The sequence below is a fragment of the Kryptolebias marmoratus genome, linkage group LG15 (assembly GCF_001649575.2).
Source record: "Kryptolebias marmoratus isolate JLee-2015 linkage group LG15, ASM164957v2, whole genome shotgun sequence".
NCBI lineage: Eukaryota > Metazoa > Chordata > Actinopteri > Cyprinodontiformes > Rivulidae > Kryptolebias > Kryptolebias marmoratus.
Window position 1 is genome coordinate 12,826,233 of NC_051444.1, and position 21,826 is coordinate 12,848,058.

The following is a 21,826-nucleotide window of genomic DNA, read 5'->3' on the forward strand; positions in this document are numbered from 1 at the left end:
ACCATCACAACTGGCAATTTTCATCTGCATGTTTTCTCTCAGTAATGTTTTGCACTATAATTATAGGATTATGCTTCTAGTCTAAAGCACCCATTCATCCATCCATTTCCTTTACCTGCTTTTCCATGCAGGGTTGTGGGGGAGCCTTATCTCCAGCAGTCACTGTGGGAGGTACACCATGGACAGGTTGCCAGTCCATAACAGGGCCACACCAAGACAAACAAGACAGACAACTATTCCTGCTCTCACTTACACCTGGTGACAATATACAGTTACTGGAGTAAACCCATGCATTCACAGGTAGAACATGCAAATTGAGGTGACAGCTCTAATCACTACGGTTCTAGTCCAAAGCAGTGTTGAAATAATATTTCTACCCCTGACGGATTACCATTTACTGATGCACAAATATTTTGTAGTCAAATCTCTGCCACAAAACTCATTTTTGAAAAATTACTTAGCAAGAAGCTGAGGTTGTGGCAGCTTGTGGTCAGTGCCGTGGTCTTATAATCTTGAGGGTACGGGTTCACATCAGGAAAGGCACCCAGCATAAAACAATTTCTAAATCTTTCATGTAAATTTGCTGCACACAAGGAGCAGCTGAAAGAACAACATTTAGTAAAAAGCTCTTGAAAATAAATTCCATCTTATTTTATAACAAGACTCCTCCTTCTTTTAAGTGTTCACCTCAGAATAAAGAAAAATAAATTGATAGTAGAATAGCCTTGTAGTGAAGTACAGTAAGTCCTGCATTATTTGCGTTCTCCCTCAGATGCTTGCTGTAGCCTCTGGGTGTTGACAGACATACACAACATTCAAATAATCAGGAGGCTTTGATATTTATTGTTCATGTATGGATTTTATTTTTCCGTTAATGAAGGAATTAATGAGCGGATTTGTTAGGATGACTTTTTAAATGTTTATTGATACATGCAGTTTGGTAGACCAGACTGACTCTTTAGAAAAATTAGAGGTTCATATTTTATTAATCAGATAAGCTGTTTCATAGCAGTGAAGAATCTTTTTATCTGTCCCAGGTTTCTCTTTCAGAGAGGCAGCTGCTCACGTCCCACATGTTGACAGGGTCTGTTTAAGATCACAGGAATACGATGTATGTGTTCTGACTGGCACTGAATTTTTCTACATTTTCAGTCCAGATGTATTACAGCTGAAGGCCTTTATGAGCCATAATGATATTTAGTGCATGGAACAGTTTGTTTGCAAAAACTTGCCCCCCTCATGCTGAGATGATGTAGACTTTTTCATTCCCTCCTTCTCTCCTTCTTGTTGCCTCTCTCACAAAGAGGATCCAATTTAGCCATGGTCAGGCCAGCCCAATAAATAGCTGCTTTACTGAAAATGAGTCTGATTGAGGATTTATCCAATCCTTTATCAAGACTGATTGTTTACCTTTGCCTGAGCCAGATTGGATTGAAAAGGGAGCTCTCGCCTTTATCCATACAGAAGAGAGAAAAATCCAATCAGTTCTTTCTGTTTCTTTCTTTCTTTCTGCATCTGCCTTTCTGTTATCTTATTCTTATTTTACTTTTATGTTTTTATGCCTTTTTTGTTTTTGTCTCTCTTGAATCATTCAGTCTGTGTGGCTTTCTTCATGTCATTTATCATCATTTTCTTATACGTCTTGTCCACGAAACATCCTTTTTTTTGCAAGGTCCTGTTTAAATGTAGCTCACCTCTTCCTTTCTGTTTTAATGAAGCTTTTTCTTTATCTTCTTTGTACTTCTGATGAACAGCAAAAACATTTACATCATAGATTATTTTAAAGAAACAGGTTGGTGTAAGAGAAAAATGCATTTTTTACATCTTAGACAAAAAGTAAACCTTCTGGTTCAATTATTTTTTGTTCCACATCAAATGTGAATTTAGAACGTTTAAAGAAATAAGAATGTATGGTGACACCACAAGATAAACCATTGACTGCCCTCTGCGCTGTCTTTAAGTTAAGATATTTGATCGTGTACACAAACTTTTAGAGACTCCTTAAAGAAAGATGAAAAATGAACAAAAAATCTTTGTATCCACACAGAAAAAAAAAATCTTTCTGTTAAAGGTCACTCACAAAGTGCTTGTTGCATCACTCATGTTAACTCTCGGGACAGCAGAGCTTTAAGTTAACAAAGCACTGTACCCTGATTCACAAAGCCTTTTGTGTTCCACAAACACACACACACACACACACACACACACACACATACACACTCAGGGCTTCTTCAAGAACGTAAGAGGAGAGTAAATGGTTTTTCTCAAAGTGATTCCTACCTCCTTATTATTTATTCATGGGGCTGCTGGTCATTGCAACCTTGAGACTCACACCAGCGTCTGTGTGTGTGGGTGTGTGTGTGTGATAAATTCTATAGTAGGGAAAGGTGGAGAAAGCTGTAGCTGAGAAAAGTAGAGAGGTAGAGGAAAGAAGTGGGGAAGAGGGAGAACTGGAGGGAGGGAGAGGAGGGCTGTGGTCTGGAATATGGGTTTGGATTTCTGTCCTTGAGGGAAGAGTGAAGGGCGATCAATAGTGAGGCTGAGAGCAAGGCCGATCGGGTGGCAGCACGAGGCTGCACAGGCACTCAGTGGGAACACAACCTCAACGCAAACAAGGTCAAAGCTGGACCCCCAGGTGGAAGCAAAGACAGAACAAAAAGGATGATCTAGATGGACAGAAGTGTAAGAAAATGTGCTCAAAAGACACAAGTTTCATTTAAAGCTTAAAAATAAAAGGTTTACTGTGTAGCTTTTGATCATTTTTCAAGAATAAAATTAGAATGACAACTGAATAAACAAAGACACTCAGATAAATAACAATGAAATTTAAAAAAAAAGAAAGTGTTCTTTGCCATGAAAAGATTTAACATTTGTAGTAAGAGGTGTTTTAGAAAAAAGAACCAGAGGGGGAAAACAACAACAACCTTTGACTAGCTTTGGCAATTTATCCTTTAAACGTCAAGTTTCAGCACTAAAATAATAATTAAATAAAAAATAAATTAATTAAAGCTCCCAAGCTATTTAGCCAACAGCCATTAGATGTAAATTTTCTTGTGTTTGCAAGTATAAATGCAAATAAGAGCCGAAACAGCAGGTGGAAAACATGGAAAGACAAAATATAAGAAAAAATAAAATAAAATGAACTCCGTAGAGAGCAGTGGTGAGAAGCTCAAAGTGCAAAGTACATGCTGACCACAAGAATACATAGAGAAGGTCAAGACAAACAAGACAAAGCAAGATTATATTTGTTGTTTTTATTGTTCTACAGAACTGATTGCGTGTTCACCAACTTCAATTTCAAAACACAAATTTGACGATGAACAATGATTAACAGCAATGCAAAGGTCTCAGGGAGTACAAAGCCAGTGTGGGGAAGGAGGAACCATCATGGAAAGATAAGCCCCTGCACAGCATGCACCACTGGTAGACTGAGGAAGTGGCTTAAAATAATAAATCAGACCAGCAGCTGGAGAGGCCTGAACAGAAGGACAGCACAGAGGCACTAAAAGAGGCAGCAGAAAAGCAATTGAGGCTGGGGTCTATCACACTAGACAGGATCCAAGATGCAGGCTTGATGCCCCTGAGACAGTCTGGCACATAATCGCAAGACACAATTTTCAGGCAGGCAAAGTGCACACAGAACACCATAATAAAGTGGCTGGAATAGTGTACAAGAACATCTCTGCTGAGTATGAACTGGAGGTGCCACAGTCTCCACCAAGGGTGTGGCATCCAGACTGACAAACAGGTGATGACTAACCAACCAGACCTTGTGGTGGTTGATAAACTAGAGTAAATGCAATTGTAATAGATGTACCAGTCCCAAGCAACTGTAACATCAAGTAAAAGAAACACAAGAAGTTCAGGAAATACCAAGGGCTGAAAGAGGAAATAGAGAAGTTGTGGAAAGTCAAGGCCTCAGTGGTACCACTGGCCTTTGGAGCATTTAGAGCTGTGATCCCCAAACTGGGAGAGTGGTCATGGGAGCAACCTCAGGGATCTCTGTCAAGAAGAGGGCAGTAACAGCTAAGATACTGTGCAGAACCCTCACGTTCACAGGCCTCTGGTAGAGGACTCAAACCCAAAATTTTGCCACAAGACTTTGTATTTTTCGTTTGTGTTTTTTAACAGTAAAACAACTAAATAATCAGATAATGTTGTTTTAAATTGGTAAGAAATTTGACATTTTCAGTGTTATGCCTTTTGAAAATCAAACCATCTTTAACTCTCTTTGCCATTCATAGCAACAGAGCTCTTGACCAGGCACTTGCATTACTTCATGCTACTGCAACATTTCATTGTACTTTCACCCCCTCAATATTACACAACAGGACAAAACTACATCTGTGTTGGAATGGAGATCAGCGTCACTGACAACGAGAGACAAAACAAGAATCAAATAATTCAAATCATAAAAAAATAAAAATAACAAAGTAAATTAAACCAACTAATGTGTTAGTGGTATATCTGGGTTTATCAGTGGACTCTTCTATGTCTTTTTTGTATGTCTGAGTGTCTCTGGAGTGTCTGCTGCCGTGGCAACGCACTGTGCTTTATAGAAGAGTCCCTCACTGAGGCTAAAAATAATAAAGAAAAGCTCTAAATGTTTGTATGTATGTGCTCACAAAGTAAATGAAACAGTGAAAGGAGATCAGACTATCCAGACAAGTCTAGACATGCAGGAAGAAAGGGAAATTTATATGCTTTGGCTTTTTACAAAGTTGTACTTTTAATATATTTAACTTTAAATGGATAGTTTAGATTCTTTTGAAGCGGAGTTACGAGGAAAGGTTAAAAGGTTTCCTGTCATAGATAGCTCTTGAACAACAAATTTGGAGAAATTCTCATGTATCCACCTACATTTGTTTCTTATGTCTCTGTAGCCCTGGACTATCATGGAACTGACGAGCAACATCACATCAACTGCTTAGCACATATTTTAAACCCAAAGATCACATGCTCAAATTTCTCTATCCCGTACCTTGCGTGTGCTAATTGTTCACGGCTTACTGCTTACTTATGAGCTAACATGTCCAACATGGGCCTAGTGTGTAAGATGTCAGCTGACATGGCGGTCAGCACTTTGAAAAGAGCTGCATCAATCTGGTGCCTCCACCTGCTGTCGCTTCTTCTGCTCTGACTCAAACCATAAGATAGTCAAGAACATGTTGAGCAAAGTCTGGAAGCATTTCCAAAACTTTGAATTATGCAAAGTATCTCTCTCTCTCTCTCTCTCTCTCTCTCTCTCTCTCTTGTTAGAAGGTGCACTTTTAAAATTTAAATCAGCTGCATTTAGAGCAGAAGCACCTGGTCCAGTTATTATAATTTATGCAACAGCAGAAAGAAATGCACAATCACATTAGATAAGTGAGTCCATGAACACTGGAATTGTATTTTTGTCAAGGCCATGACAATACTGCAAAGGCTGATAGTTCCTCTATTTCCTGTAATTCTATAAGAGCGTTAGTCTCATAATACAAAAGCAAAAGGGGTGATTAAAGCTTTCATATTGTATGACAAGGTAACAGAGAGGGTGAAAGCATTCAATATCATTGAGTCAGTTTTTTTCTTTTTTTTTTGCGTAATCTTTGAATGGACATTCATCTAGTCTTTCCGTAGATTTATTGTACCCTCATTCAAGTCATCACTCAGTCAAATTTATATTTTTCTTGTGCTATTCTTTATTTTATCTCTGCCATTTTTAATTTTCCTTACTGTTGAATTTTCTTCTCTTCTACAATTTGCATTCACCACCATTTTAAAATAAAAAAAGAGAAATTATCAACCCCATTTCACATGTTCATATTTGTTTCACCTCCTGATGTCCTAAATTTGCAAAACAACAACCATTTTAAGCTGTGATGCCTGAAAAGTTATTTATTATCCTCTCTGGCATCTTATCCTTAAAGAGCCAATTTAATTTCACTTTCTGCTCTGATACTCCCTTCTCTCTCTCTCGTTAGACGCTTTTTCGTGACAGATAATTAAAACAGATATTTCCATGCAGCAGTGCTTTTTGTCTTACAGTGTACAGCATGTCTTTCACACATTGTCACATTAAGGATATCATTTTAGCCATTACTTGAAAAGAAAAGCAGCTGCGATTACATTGGGTATTTATCACTTTAGGCTACTGACATCAGCTTGCACTCTTTTGTGATTTTTTTTTTTTGCTTATTTCTTCCCTTGCTTTCTTCACATTTCTCCTTAGATGTGTCTGTGCATGGATCTGTGTATGTCTCAGGGCTTCTGTGTGTGTGTGTGTGTTTGTGTGTCTGCATTCATGCCAAGTAGTATTCCTCAATAACAGGATTACCATCTTAAGCCTATTCATGGTAAGTGAGCCAGTTGGATGAATAAAGCACTGTATTGTAAACTCCACTGGCATTACATCAAGAAAAGAGTTAGTAAAATTATATAAGGCAGGCCTAGCCAGCTCTAAGTGTGAGTTACTGAGAGGGAGTGATGGGAATTCGAACTCCAACATCCCAAGAAGCATATGTGGTTAAGAGAAGGGAAAGCATTGCAAGCACTGCTTGCAGTTATGTGAAACACGGAGGGATTTAAAATTTTATGAATGATTTTACTCAGTGTTTTCTGCTTTATGCTTGATTTAATTGTAGATCTGAGCAGGTCAACGTGGCATTTACAAGTAGAGGAAGAGAATATGGGAATGTTTCTGAGAAGCTGCATAAATGTTCACAAAACATTCTTTCAAAACATTCTTAAATGTAATCAAACTGTCAGCCTTATACTAAAGGGTTGACGTTGTTTAGCTCAACCAAAATTTTTAAGACTCACATAAAAGTTTAGGGACTGGCAGTAATGGGCCTAAAACTACCACACAAACAGAGTCAGTGACAGACAGTAATGAGCCTTTACACAAAGGCAAAGACGTCAAGCCTCTCAGAGACAGTAGTGGGTCTTTAGCGTAAAAGTGCTGCCATTAACAGACCATAAAAGTTCTTAAAAGTTGCATCAAGTCCAAGCCACTCAATAACCATAAAATGCCTTTAAAGTAAAACAAATATTTTGGTTTCTTAGTAGAGCTTTAGTTACAAATGTTACCATAGTCTAGTAATAAAATGTTTAAATCAACAGTTGTTTACAGTTTTACTACCCTTATTAACCTCTTATTGACCATATTTCTATTACATTATTTATGATCTTTCTGAGCCACCTTTTCTTACCTGGATGACATAAGACAACAGGAGAGAAGACTTGTTAGTGGACCACTACTGCTTTGCTGGTGATGCTTGATTTAAAATGTTAGTTTTGCAAGCATAATTAGACACCACATATAATGAGTTGTGTCATGAGCTGATGGCTGCTGCCCTCCATCTTCATCTGCAAGCTGTTCCTCTTTTGCTTTCTCTAGCACCACAGGACAGAACTCTGCAATAGACTGCTGTATCAGGAACATGAGGGGAAGCTCAGGGTAATAGCTTATGCTAGTCGAGGGTTGTCAGCCAGCGAAAATCGTTATCCAGCTCATAAACTTGAATTCTTAGCACTGAAGTGGAGTGTAACAGAAAAGTTTCAAGATTATTTGTATGGAGCGGATTTTACAGTCGTTACTGATAATAATCCACTTACTTACATCCTAACTTCAGCTAAGCTAGATGCTACCAGTCATCGTTGGCTGGCTGCACTTTCTACTTTTTCCTTTAAATTGCAGTATCGAGCAGGGAAACACAACCAGGATGCTGATGCACTTTCTCGTCGTCCTTGTGAAAATCCTGTCGTAGATGAGGTTGAACATAAAGATCAGGAACTTATCTCTCAGTTTGCCCAACAATATCTTTTAGACAATAGCAACAATGAGATGTCACCTGAAGTGATGGATGCAATCTGCCAAAGTTGTTTGGTTCGAACCCAAGTTGAAGGTCTTTTGGTTGAATCACTCTCAGTTATGGCAGATGTAATTCCTGTGGATTACTCTGAAGAGGCACATGGACTCCCTGTTGTTCCTGCGATGTCTCATTCTGACCTAAAAGACCATCAGAGAGCTGATCCTACTGTCAGGGAAGTTATCCATCAGTTGGAGTCAGGTGAAAAAATTCCCCCAACAGTCAGGAGTGAACTTCCAGAACTTCCTCTTCTCCTTAGAGAATTTACAAAACTGGAGATGATTGAAGATATTCTTTACAGGAAACGGCAAGAAAATGAGCAACATGTATATCAACTGGTACTTCCAGCAGACCTTCGTGAATCTGTTCTTCATAGTCTTCACAATGACATGGGCCACCCGGGAATAGAGCGAACTTTGGATCTTGTTAGAGCTCGATTCTATTGGCCTAGAATGGCTATGTATGTGGAGCAGAAAATAAAAGCATGTGGACGTTGTGTTCGTCGAAAGACTCTGACAGAGAGAGCTGCTCCACTAGTTAACATTCGGACTTCACGGCCACTGGAGCTTATTTGTATGGATTTCCTTAGTCTTGAGCCTGATACCAGTAATACCAAAGACATTCTCGTGTTGACAGATCATTTTACCAAGTTTGCTATTGCTATTCCAACACCGAATCAAAAGGCAAGAACGGTCGCTAAATGTCTTTTGGATAATTTCATTATTTATTTTGGAATTCCAGAAAGACTACATACAGATCAAGGATCTGATTTTGAGTCCAAATTGATAAAAGAGTTGTGTGCTATGACGGGAATTAAAAAGTGTCATACAACACCATACCATCCCAGAGGAAACCCTGTAGAAAGGTTTAATCGCACACTCTTAGCAATGTTGGGAACTCTTGAACCAAAACAGAAGTCAAAATGGATAGAATATGTTAAACCTCTCGTTCATGCGTACAATTGTACCAGAAACGAAGTGACAGGATATAGTCCTTATGAACTGATGTTTGGACGTTGTCCTCGACTTCCGATTGATCTTGCTTTTGGTCTTCCTATCTGTGAAAAGAAGTGTCCATCACATTCACAGTATGTACAGAACCTGAAGTCACGGTTGAAAGAGAGTTATCAGATAGCATCAAAAAACTCTGCCAGAAGTGCTAAAAGAAACAAGACTCGTTTTGATCAGCGAGTTCTACCATCTAAGCTGGAAGTTGGAGACCGAGTACTTGTGCGGAATGTGAGAGTCAGAGGTAAACACAAACTCTGTGATAAATGGGAGCAAGATGTATATGTAGTGGTGAAGTGTGCTGGGGATCTCCCAGTATATACAGTGAAACCAGAGTGCAAAGATGGGCCATTACGCACTCTACACAGAGACCTTCTTCTTCCATGTGGTTTTCTCCCCATGACTGATGTTGAAAGATCAACTGAGATAGTTCCAGTCACAAAATCCCAGATACGTCGACGCACTAAGAAATGTCAAGAATCTTCTGAGGATTCTGCAGAAGGTGAGAACTGTGAGCAAGAAGAGATTCCATTCTACCTAGTTCCACCTCCATTAGAATTTAAAATGGAGGAGCCGCTCAGACAGTCATCACCTCCTGATGATGTAGAAAACTCTGTTGTCCCAACAATTTCTCCAGTGGAAAAACAACCTGTTGAGATTTTTCCAGATTCTGAGAGTTTAGAGTCAGTTGTTGAAATGGAATCAATTGAACCAGAATCTAGTGTTGAAGAGCAACCTGATGTTTCTGCAGAACAAGGTCCACCTCATTCTGAAGACTTATCTGATCTAGGCAGCCCAGTTGGTGAAACTGTTCCTGTTCCTGATCCTGAAATTTCTTTGAACGGATCCCCAAACCTTGATGGCATAAATCAAATTAATGATATTCCTCCAAGACGCTCAACACGTCACAGAGTGGCGCCTAAACGGCTTCAATATACTACTTTAGGAAATCCGCTTATTTTAGTTGTTCAAACTTTATTGCACAGTTTGTCTGATGCTTTAGTTTTGACACCCACCACTTCCAGCGATGTTCACATTGTTTAATGTTTACATGTCACGGGACGTGCATGATTTAAGGGGGGAGGGTGTAGTCCAGGGTGGAAAAAAACTGCCCTTAGTCCCGCCTTACTGCCCCATTGGTTAGAGTGACAGTCAGTCACAAAGGGCATGCAGCCAATTGACACACCTGAGGCAATTATTTAAGCTTGCTCCAGCTTTCCCTAGTCAGATGTGAGGGGGAGAGCTGGAGACAAAGGAGCTACAGGTTAGTGTTCTCAAACAATCAGTTTATCTCTGTTGTAATGCACTGTTTAACCTTATAATATAAAAATCATGTAGATCCAAGAAATCCAGTGAGTTTGGAGCCTTGGAGCTGCCATACTCTCATCTATTATTGGAATTGGTGAGTAGAGAGCACAATGTTTGTTGTTTAGTATGTGGGTGGCAGCAAATGTTAATTGTGATCATTAATTGTTGTAATCTAACTTTAAGATAATGAGATAAATGTTTTATTTGGTCTGACAGATTAGATATTGCATTTAGTTCTGTGTGAAATTGAAGTTAACTAGCCGGCTGGAAATTTATTGGTCCTGTTTATGTTAATACAGGCCAGGTGATCCCTTTTGTAGGGAATAAGATGGCGAGCTTCTGAAAACTGGCTGGAGCCAGGAGAACTTTAAGAATCACTCCCTACTGGTCTGGTCTGTATCATTTCCCCCCTCCATCTCATCATTCAGGCACATACTCTATCATTCACCTCTTCATCCGAAACAACTTGTGGTGGGACATTTTCAACTTGAATATCTGGATAACCCAACCATGGATTTTTGAATGTGTGTTGGTCAGACTTTGGACTGACCAGCGGGGAATTTAAGACCAATAGGGCACAAACAAATGAAGGATTGTTGCAGTACTGTGTATATATTTATTTTTGTATTTATTTTGGATTTGATGTATGGTTGTTTTGTGTTGTTTACTTTAATTTTGTTTAATACATGGTATTGAAAAAAACCAGTTGTTTTGTGTCGTTCTATTGATTACTGACAACGGCTCCAGTAACCGAATTTTAGTCTTCTGATTTTCTTCCATTTAGTTCTTTTACACTTTAAATAGTGTTACACTAAGCACATATAATAAATGAACACTTTATGCGATGTTATAATAGGACTGACATTGAACATTAGCTTTTTTTTTTTTTTGTCCAAGTACGTAGAGAGACTTTGAGAGAGAATTGTTTGGAATTGGTAAAAGGCCTTATGATATGTTTTTGTGTTTAACAGTGTGCAATCTTTTTGTTATAAAAAGAAAAACAATCTTTAGAATCAGAATACATTCAGCAAACATTTTTATCTGAACTAATTTTTAGACAAGTTTTCACTGATCAATAGAAAGCGACAAAAACAAAACCGCAAAAGGGTAAAATGCAAGATGCAGCCTCAGACAGTGTCCAAAGTCAGTTGGATCTGACAATCTTACACCTACAATAACACTTTGCTTTTTTTCTTTCTTTAGCTGGGAATTTTGGTGGGAGAACATATTTTATGGTGTCTGAGAATTTATTAAGAAGAAAAAGAACCTTTTAACTTTTTATGTTTCAGTCCCGGGATGCCAGAAGGACCTGGAGGCTAAAATGGAGCCTTCAACAGCCTCTTTTCAATCATAGCATGCTTAATGCCCATAGCCTGTCACCAGTCTGAGGAACATCTTCTTTAAGGAAAGCAGATTTTGTAAAGCTGGGTCTTTTGACATCACCCCTACAGATTGTCCAGAAAATAAGGCTGGACTTCGTACTGCTGGTAAGACGGAGGACATCATGAGGTATTTTGCAGAGTGGTGCAGATGTTTTATTTAAGCTTCAATTGGCATATAGGATGAGGAAGTTCTGTGCAGGGTTCCATCTTTGACTGTAACTCCCAGTGTGGAAGTCTGAGAAAAAAAAAAATGAAGACAACTTACTTTCTATATGACTTCAGAATTAGAGAAGTTTGAAAAACTTGAGGAGAGAAAAGAAAAAAACTATAGCATTTGTATGAGGGTGATATCTAATAGCATTTTGAATGACTTAGAGGCACATAGATGGGTAAAGATTTTTGGATCAAGTTTCACTTGGAGGGTGCTTGTGGTTATTTCACAAGCTGCATGTTGCAAAGAAGACAGCTGACCTAAGACTGTAAACAGTGCTGTAGCTGTGAACAAAGAACATACCAATCTGAATCAGTCTGAAAGTTTTTTTTTTGGCAAAGAATCTATTTTTCATGTAGATTTAGTTGTAAGCGTTAGGATGGTTGTTTAAAGTTAAAGAAAAGAAAATCAGTGTGTCAAAGTAGGGATGTGTTTTTCTCCTAAATGGTTTAATTTCCTCTCTGCTAAACATGCCATAAAAGGTAAAAAAGATAAAAAATCTAAAACTGTATGTGGTAAACTTAAGGTTAAATATGCTTTGCTCAGAATTATGGATATTCTGGAAAATTTACGTGTAAATTGGTGTGTTATAGAATGGTATTATTATTGTTATTTTATTCATTTATTTTGCCATGATAAGGAGTGGGTGGTTTCCTTGAACTGTGAAGGATAATTACTTGTTTCTAGGGTTTTTTGTAAGAAGGGTTATTCAAGAATTCTTTTTAATCAACATTTCTTCTTATCTCCAGGCTTTACTATTTTACATAAACTTAAGTGTGGGTTTCATATGAAAATGCATCAAATGCTAATTAAATTATTTTAAACTAAATTTATTGCCAATTTGGCATCCTCTTTTAGATCCCTAAGAAAACCTTCCATTTGTATAGTTCACAATTTTAATTGCTTATTGACCTGGTGAGAGATTTTAATTCAGCTCCATGGACATATTATCTATTTAGTCATCAACACATTCCAAACTTTTTGAGTTTGTCTGGATTTCCTAATTTCTGAAGATCTCTTTTTGTTTTGTCTTCCTCAAGAGGAAATTGATGCTCCTGTTTCTGTTTTATGGAGTACACCACACATTTCCCCAGGCTGGTGATGTTCTGAGTTGCTCAGAAAATTTTTACTTTCTTGTCAGGTCTCAACATTTTTGACAATAGCAACTGTTTATTTGAATCACACAAACAGCAGGAGTGCCACAATACATTCCTCAACTGTCTCACACACCTTTGCTTCAGCTTGAATGCATCACAAGAAGACTGCTGAAGAGGAGCTGGTTTCAGCCTGAAATATAAAGACATTTATTTTGATGATAAATATTGACTTGACATTCTGGGTTTGAACAGAAGCCGAACTCCACCTTGTGAAATCTCAAGATTTATTTCAAAATTACTGCAATGCCAGATGTTAGAGAATATTAGATTTTCCACCGGATTTGTGAACTACTTGTTTTCACAAGACTTTATGAAATAATTTAGATTATCACATGGTTTTAAATCAATCTAGAGCTGATGATGCATTATTTAAAAAATGTGCAAAATGAAATTACTGCTGATGATTACAACAAAGCACATTATCACTAATGGAAACTTTACGAGCCAATTTATATGTGGCAAAGCCTTTTCTTAACAACCACAATTTGAGTGGACCCTAATGGCTCTCTTTGCCTCCCATAGAAACGCCATCAGAGAGTGGTTACTAACTTCTTCTTGCAATACTTTGACTGAGCTGTTCATCTTTTTTCTGCGTCGTCTTAGTGCACAAACGTCTTTGTTCTAGACAAGCAGGCATTTTCCTATATGAATACAGAAACAGTGAACTGAACCTGCTGTGTCTTATGTTGAGCTGGATCTCGGGGGACACTTATGCTTCCCTTCATTTTACACCTTCAACCAGATAGAAGAAATATCATCACAAAAGTATCTGACTCAACAAATATGTCCTCATCTCCCTGAATGTTTGTATGGGAGTCTGGGGAAATGAGTGTATTTTTCATGAGTGAATTGGTATTTGGACACCAAAAAATCAGATGACAAGCAAGTGTTTGGCTTTCTGGTACTTTGTAAAGAAATAAAGGAAGAATGGGGGAAGAAAAGCAGCCAGACAGGGAGAAGATGAGGGAGAGAAAAAGCCTGGAAGAGATAACCAGAGCAATCCGTCAGGACCTGAGCAGAAAAAAAAGGACAGCAGCCTCACTCATCCATTGAGGAAAGGAAAAGGTGTAAAGGGAGAGTGAAGGAGGTCAGAGAAAGAGAGCGCAGGTGATGGTATTATGCTGCTTGTGTCGCAGACAGATAAAGGCTCCTCTGCCGCCTGGCTGTCATCTGCATTGCACACAATATCCCCCTTTATTCACAATATCACCTCTCTCTATTTTGCTTCATCTGCCACCCTGGTGGAGCAACTCCCAATGTGCTGCACTTTTTCTCTCCCCATCATACAGCTGCCAGCGATACTGCATATATCATTCCCTATCATTCTCTGTTCTACTCGCTATCATGCTCTAAAGAAAACTCACACTTGCGCCTGGCCCTTTTTTCCTCCTTTGCTTACTTAGTGTATTCCTATTTTTTTTTTTTTTACTTACAGATTTTTTCTCCTCAAGCACTAACTCCATCTCTAACGTTGTTCTTGGTAGAATATCAGTATTTCAATTCCTTGTAAAATTTTAAATGTGGTACAACATCGTGATTTCATATTCAGCCCTTTTTTTGCTACTTTTTTACTTTCCTTAAACAATGGCTCTAAGATGTCCCTGATAACAGTTACATGTTGTATCACAGACACTTCATAGAAAGTCAGAGGCAAACATTAAATTAGCAAGAAGCCTGAAAAAAAAAACAATTCCTTGGGTTTATGAAACAAACAGGAGCTTTGACAGCACTAGGTAGATTTTAGACTGAAAATATAGATAGCAACACCTAAATAATGACCAGCTAAACCAGAAGAAACCAAACAGAAAACAAGCCATTGAGAAATATTACTGATGAAAGCGAGACCAACAGAAATAAGAGTTCACAGATCTGACAGTAAGCACATCATGGTGGTTTGGTGCAAGCTTAAGATGGAAGACTACTGTAAAGAATGTTAGTTTTTCTTTTAGCTCAGTGGTAAAACAAATATGAGCTGTGATATCATTAGACCAGTTATTGTCACAAAATTGTTTAGAAGTGTCCTGAATCATTAGGTATAAACCAGAAAACTGACAGTTATTAGTTATTTTTATTGTTTGTTTTTTTTACGCACATTTACCTCTTTTATTCATTTTACCTACAGGCCTACATACATGTATGAAACTCTTCACAAAACATCAGACAAGTCTTGTGACAGCACAATAGTTCAATGTATTTTGTAATCTCCTACTGTGCAACATATAAAGATTTTTACTTAGTTTTTCTTTCAGACTTTCGTTCATGTTTTTAAATTGTGTGGTCTGTAATGGCTGTAAGTACTGAAACTTTCAGTGACCAAAATAATTACTTGTGTGCAAGCATGCATGGCAATGAAGCTTTATGGTTCTAATTTTAGTATTTAGGTGTTGTAAAAAAGTGTCAATCTATTGGAATACATTTTGAACTCCTGAGTGCAACATTGATTAATAAAAATCACATCAAAACATGTTAAAAAGGAAGTATAATTTTAAGAAATGACTTTACAACTAACTTTTAACTGTTAATGTTTTTAATTATAGCTCTTGCCTAATAAAAAAAAATGCTGGCCTAAAATAAGTAGGTGGCTGGTACTTTAGAAATAATTTGTATACTTTTTTAGGCTAACTGCACATTCATCCTTCACATACGCTGTCCTGTCAAATACATTTTTTTTATTCTTATATGTTTTTTGTTTTTTATGTAATTCTAACACCCTACATTGGCTACAAATTTCTACCTTTGGGTCTTTATCAGTAAACATTTGTACATCAGAGCCATTGTATATTAGTGCCAGTGACTTTGCTAACTCATAGCATAACGTGACTTTTTATTTCAAAATTTGAAGACAGACAACTAAAACAAACCCACAAAACAACAACCAAAAATCCAGGATCATGACATTGGTGAGCTACTTAATCATAATTATGAGATAAGTTATAAGTCATAAATTATAATTATGATTTAGAGGATTATTTTTCGCCAGGGTGATGGAAATGAGCTTACATAGGTCACCATGCTCACAGTTCAAGTTAAAAACTAGCTTATTTTGATAACTGACTTTGGATGAATTTAGATGTCCAGTTGTTTCATTCCCCTTTCTGAATCATTTAATACTTTTAAAGATTTTTTTGTTAAACCAATCTCAAATCATATAAGTAACACTAATAAGGAAATACAATTGTATAAACTTTCACAACTAAAACAATCTTTTCTGCTGAATAGATATGCTTCATGCTCACTTTGACTTGCTCCCTTTTTGTGTCTCTCACCATAGTCCACACCATGCACACATGTACGACTGCAAACTTGAGTCACTGAAGCATGAAGAGACAGGGTTCAGTTCATTGCTCACCTTGGCTACTTGGATCAATGGCAGTGCCTCCTCCAAATCCCTCCCACAAACAGAGCTGAATAAACAAGCATGGAGCATTTACACAGGCACTGATAATCCTCTAATCCATATAACCTGCTTTCTAATCAACACACACACTCACATGCATGCAGGAGTGAATATGTACACCGACACTGTTTGCACATCCATAAACACAAAGCAGGCAATAGTGCATTTAAAAATAAGAAAAAGAAATGCACACATCTATACACTTCTATGCGTGGTCGCTATCTCTCTCACACACAAACACACACCCATGGACGCACAATCACTATCAGTGACTTTCCCCCATTATCCTCTCTGACCTCCTCAGAGGGGTATGGCTGATAGTCTCATAGAGGTTGATACCAGAATAGAAGGGTTAATAGGGATTAATGGACTTTACACACATAGTTATTAAGATGCACACACACACACACACACACATGCACACACTTTCACAAAGACATCAAATATACAGAAAGTCCATAAACACATCAGTTTTGGAGGTTATTCTCTCTCGTATGTTTGTACTGTAAATGTGTGTGCACGTCTGCCTGTGTGCGTGTGTGTGTGTGTGTCTGGTGTAGGAGCATATTTTTGCATTTGATTATTCAAGAGAACATATCATGTAGCTGTCTGCTGCGTAGCGTTCCCACTGCTTGATGAGATAATTGAAGCGTGAAAGAGCCGTATAGAGTTTGTCAAACCTCCTAATAGCCTGAGCACCACGGACACCATGAGTACACCGCTTAACGTCATACAGATCACAGATTTTATCACTTGAAAAAATTAGAACTTGCTTTATGTTTTTAATTAGTTTGTCATGTTAATGACTTGGTTTGGTATCTTAAGACCATCTCAGGCTGTCTTATTAGTGCCATTTAGCTTGTTGTCACCTAATTTTCTTCGTGTACTAGACAAGCTTTTCAACAGTTCACAAGTACATGATGCATCAAGCTTAAAATTCAGGGTAGGCATTATTTTTCAATTGAACTATGCTTGATTATTAGGCTTGTTTCAAGCTGAGTATAAACAACTAGAATGAAAACTCCTAAAATTAGAGAGCAGCTTGCCAAGCCTACTTTTACTCCCAACACATTACTTGTCTTTTATTCTGTAGGACATTTTGTTGTCACAGAGGAATTCACGTAAGTAGAAACTTTAAGTTAGGCTGGAAATAATTGCATTTTTAGGTAAAACTCAACATTTTGTTCATAGAACAACATTTTAAAGACAATGCACACTGAAAAGTAAAAAAGTGCCTGCTATGTTATGTTTTATACTAATAGAGAACACCATGTAAAATAAATGATTTCTCTAATTGTCTTTTTTCGTTATTTGTTTTGACCTTTGTTTTGAACAATGCAAGGACAATCCAGCCTGTGTTATTGTTTCTGTGACTGGTTGCTAGAATAAAAACAGATGTTTCCTTGTTTATTTTATAAGTTTAAACAATTATAAAGTTGCCAAAATGTACACAGACTTCATTCTTACAGTGCATTAATGTAAAACTGAATTAAAAATTAAGAAAATAAAAAGTACCACATGGGACTTTAACTCCCAGTCGCCCAGACAAACCTCTTCAATTCCTGTAGCACTTGTCCCAATTTTCTTCTGCGGTCTTTTGTGACTTGTTCTTAAAGGAACATTTGATTCCAGGGTCAGCTGCTGCAGCTGGTACATCTCTGCACCACCAAGGACACCTGGTATTGTATCAAAGAGTTTCTACCAGCTTTGACAAAACTCCACAAATTGTTGCTCTGGGTATGAGAGGTTCGCTTGACAAAAGCTGAAGCACTTACATTCACATATTTATCTAACAATCCACACAAAGGAAATCCTAATGAGGATGCTCACACGACTACCAAACAAAGAGGACACATTAAACTAAAGTACTTAGTTGAAATTATCTGTATCACTACTAACTTTTATTGGGTAGACAACTGAATTTTAACCTGTACTTGACTGTTGTGATGTAATTAAAAACAGAAAACAATGACTTTTCTTGTCTTCTGTCAACCTGCTTTTCTCATTTCACCTTTTCCTTTTGTGACAGGTGATTGTGTTCTTTTGTAGCTTATTTTTACATCACACTTGAATTATTCTGTCCTTCAGAGCAACTCCCTTTCAATAACAGCATATTTGTCCTCTCGCTGTCCTCCCCTCTCTGCTTTTTCCTCTTTAGGTGCGATGGACAAAGACAGCAGGCAGTGCTTCAGACAAGTTCCAGGAAACTTCCATCTACAACGAGACGTTGCGCATCGAGGGCATCCAGAGAGTGCAGGGGGGTCGCTACTACTGCAAGGCCGACAACGGGGTGGGGGTGGCTGCCATCAAGTCCATCCGCGTAGATGTGCAGTGTAAGTAGGGAGGGAGAAACTAGGAAAATAAAAAAATAAAAGCTCCTTCCACTATTAGACCACAGTGGACTTTCACTACAGCCATTCCCACAGTTAGAGAAGACCAAGATGGGGAGAGATGGAATGATTGTAAGAGGAAAGATGAAAGACTGATTGGACAGATGATGCGATTTCAGGTGGGAATGGTTTCCAAGAGTATCTGATGAATTATGGTGGAGAGGATGAAAAACATGCTAGAAGGATTAGGAAGAGGGAGGGTGGATCATACTGAACTATATTGTAGGAGGGTAGATAAAAAGTGCAACAATTTTTTTCCTCCTAAAAAACTCAAAGTTTTAGAGAAACAAATTGTTATATGTACCATAATGCTTTTCTCCACCAATGAAGGTCACAGTAAAGTAAGGCTTTTGTCAGATACTCCTGGAAAAAAAAGTGAAGCCTGTGGGAATTATTGAGTTTGATAACAGTTAGTCCAGGCAGGACGGGCTCCCTAACTCAATGTTTCTTAACTAACCCATGTCATAATCTACTCTAAATAGGATGATGACATCCGCAAAACCATTTTTATGTTTGTTAAACATCATTAAAGAGTTCTCTGATCAAGCCACAGTGACACTCTCAGCCATGCTTAGTATGTAAAGCACCAATCAGTTGATAATTACCAGATTAACTTGCCTTTTCAGACCCTCTTTGAGCTGCCTCTATGGTCTGGGGCGCTACAGCGGCCCTGTTGTTTATAAAACAAAAGGGTACCAGATTATATTAAGAGGCCCTTTTATCTTGGACAGGCACCAACGATTTTTCCAGAGAGGCACTCCACACTGAAGAGTTTAAGCCTGCAACAATATCGGCATGCAGTGCTTTTCTGACATGCTTTCAGAATCACCTGCGATCATATTAAGAGAAGCATACAGATACCAAGCAGAGAAAGCTGCTTGGTAAGACTAATTTTCAAGCAGTAAGGTGTCATTAGTTTCTGGCAAAAGTGTAAAGACTAACAATGTAATACCATTTAATACAAGAAATGGTCATTTGGGCTCGTATTTCTGTTCAGTAAATCAGACCACTCAACATGTGGCGAATGAGAAGAAGCATTGTGTTGTAGGGGTCCCGTGCTGCTGCTTGTTTCACTGCCCCACTATCCCTGTGAGTCAGGGGCCGGGTCATGGTCAAAGGTCAATGCACATATAAACCACATACACAACACATCAATACTGCAGTGTGCTTTTATTAAAAACCCTCTCCCTATCTGCTTTAGGAGTAAACAGTCCTCTACTGATTTAATCATGCTAAAGGTGGATTTATAGACTATAGAAGAAAATCTCATTTATAGAGGGCCCAGTAACATTTAACATCAATTACATCATTTTTATCATAAAATTTTTTTTGTTGGCTTTGTGTAAGGTGCAGCCAAATGGCCTGCTACCTTTAGGATCAAGCTATTTCACATATGCATTACAGGAATACAAGCATAAAAAAACCTTCCCATGAAATCATGCTTGTCCATTTAAGATTCATCACTTAGCCTCCACCCTGCCTCAGCCTCTTAATAAGGCTCTCCCTCCTTTCTTCGTCCACCTTCCTTTCTGCTGATAGTGTTAGTTCTCCCCAGGCATTAGTTTGTCCCCTGCTGGGGAGCTGGTAATTGCAGGGGGCCTGGGTAGTAAACAGGTTGCATTGTGAGTGTAGTTGTGACAGGAGCTCTGTGAAGCTAACCAGCTCTGATGGTCAGTGCTTGTTCAATTCCCTTTCCCCCCTGCTGCGTTGAACCGGTGGCGATCATCCAGGCTTGCTACACAGAGTCTTTCAGCGCTGAAACGATGTAACAATTAGTGCAGGCTACCACAAGAACATAGTGAGGGAGTGAGAGGATGAAAGTGGAGAAAAAAAGATGAATTTGGATGTAAGGATAGAGGGACATGACAGTGTGGGCAGAAAAGGCAAACCCAAAGAAACAACAGAAATGCTTAAAGTTGATATGGCAGTAAGGTTCTTAAAGGTCAACAAGAAAGACCACCTAAAATCATTCTAAAAAACAAACATTAAAATTATTTGAAAGAAGCTGTTCATTTATTTAATACATACATAGCAACAAAGATTAACTTAGTTATGTAATCAGAATCAAAAAGTGAGAACACCACTGCTTTAATTTGCTGTAAAATAGAGACTGTTTTCAGTTTTTAAAGCTGTCAAATAAAGAACCCTAGGTACTTGTGATGACATTTATTCTTATACACAACAAATCCAGTTCTATTTTTGCGAAAGCTTATTGTTCCCAGCAGGTGATATACAGTATTTAGACACCAACACGATTCTGTTACGTACTATTCTATAACTAAAATGTGTTCAAAATTCAAAATGAATCTGAGGGAATTCATCTACAAAATTTAGAATAGGGTTTTTGCAATTACATATGTTATTGTTATTCTGTTGTTAATTATTTGTCTAGACTTATTTGCAGGAAATGTCTGAAGTATGTAATCTTCTAAAGCATTCCCTTGTCTGTGGCCATCTACCAGACATTTACAATATTGTCTTGAGTTATTTGTTTATTGGACTTTCTGCCCTGAAATCCAGCTGGATCATTCTGAGATAAATTGAATGGCTCAACCAGTGCAGGATTCTCCCCGTCTTTAGTTTCTTTGTTGCCTTTGCTATTTATTAGTTTATTTATTTGGTCATTGTCTGTCTATGCAGCTTTACTGCATCTGTGAGAGTCTGATTTGACAGTATATTATTTTTCCATCTCATCAATAAATAGTAACTAAGTATTGCTGGAAGCTGCTTAATGTGTTTTACAAAAGATGGTGTATGCTTTCAATCCAGGCCCTTTAACATTTTTAAAAAGTTTTTTCTTCAAAGAAATATTGTCTTAATTTGATTTACGCAAAGTGCGTGTTTGTCTGTTTTTTTTCTTGGAACTAATATATCTATATTTATTTTGACAAACTCTTAGAGGTCCTTGTATTTTTGAAGTTCAAGAAAGCATCTTGTGGTGAAAAACATTTATTTGTTTTTTGAAGCCTTCTCTTATGGTAGACTTGAATAATAATATATCTAACTACATCTAACTCCTGTATTTGCCTGGATGTTGTTTGTACCATGAAAAATAGCAAGGTTCACCAACCACTGTCTGCATTTCATGGAAGTCCAACTTCTTTTAGGTTGTCAATCTCACAAA

The 21,826-nt window shown here is 37.9% G+C and overlaps 2 protein-coding genes across 3 annotated transcripts in view; both read left to right on the plus strand.

Annotated features, from left to right (window-relative positions):
* Positions 1–21,826, plus strand: part of LOC108237360 (MAM domain-containing glycosylphosphatidylinositol anchor protein 1) — a 166,339-nt gene that overhangs the window by 57,199 nt on the left and 87,314 nt on the right. For both annotated transcript variants that reach the window (XM_037979938.1, XM_017418722.3), the window contains exon 4: positions 18,471–18,645. In XM_037979938.1, coding sequence (XP_037835866.1) covers positions 18,471–18,645 — 175 coding nt within the window. The remainder of the gene's footprint in view (positions 1–18,470; positions 18,646–21,826) is intronic.
* LOC108237361 lies at positions 7,743–10,867 on the plus strand. The gene is made up of 3 exons (XM_025006484.2): positions 7,743–10,121; positions 10,196–10,259; positions 10,465–10,867. The coding sequence occupies exon 1, from the start codon at positions 7,826–7,828 to the stop codon at positions 9,899–9,901; it is 2,076 nt and encodes a 691-aa protein (XP_024862252.2). The 5' UTR covers positions 7,743–7,825; the 3' UTR covers positions 9,902–10,121; positions 10,196–10,259; positions 10,465–10,867.

Bases quoted from the DNA above. Each gene is read 5' to 3' on its own strand.
- LOC108237361 (XM_025006484.2), top strand. From the start codon at position 7,826: ATGTCACCTGAAGTGATGGATGCAATCTGCCAAAGTTGTTTGGTTCGA.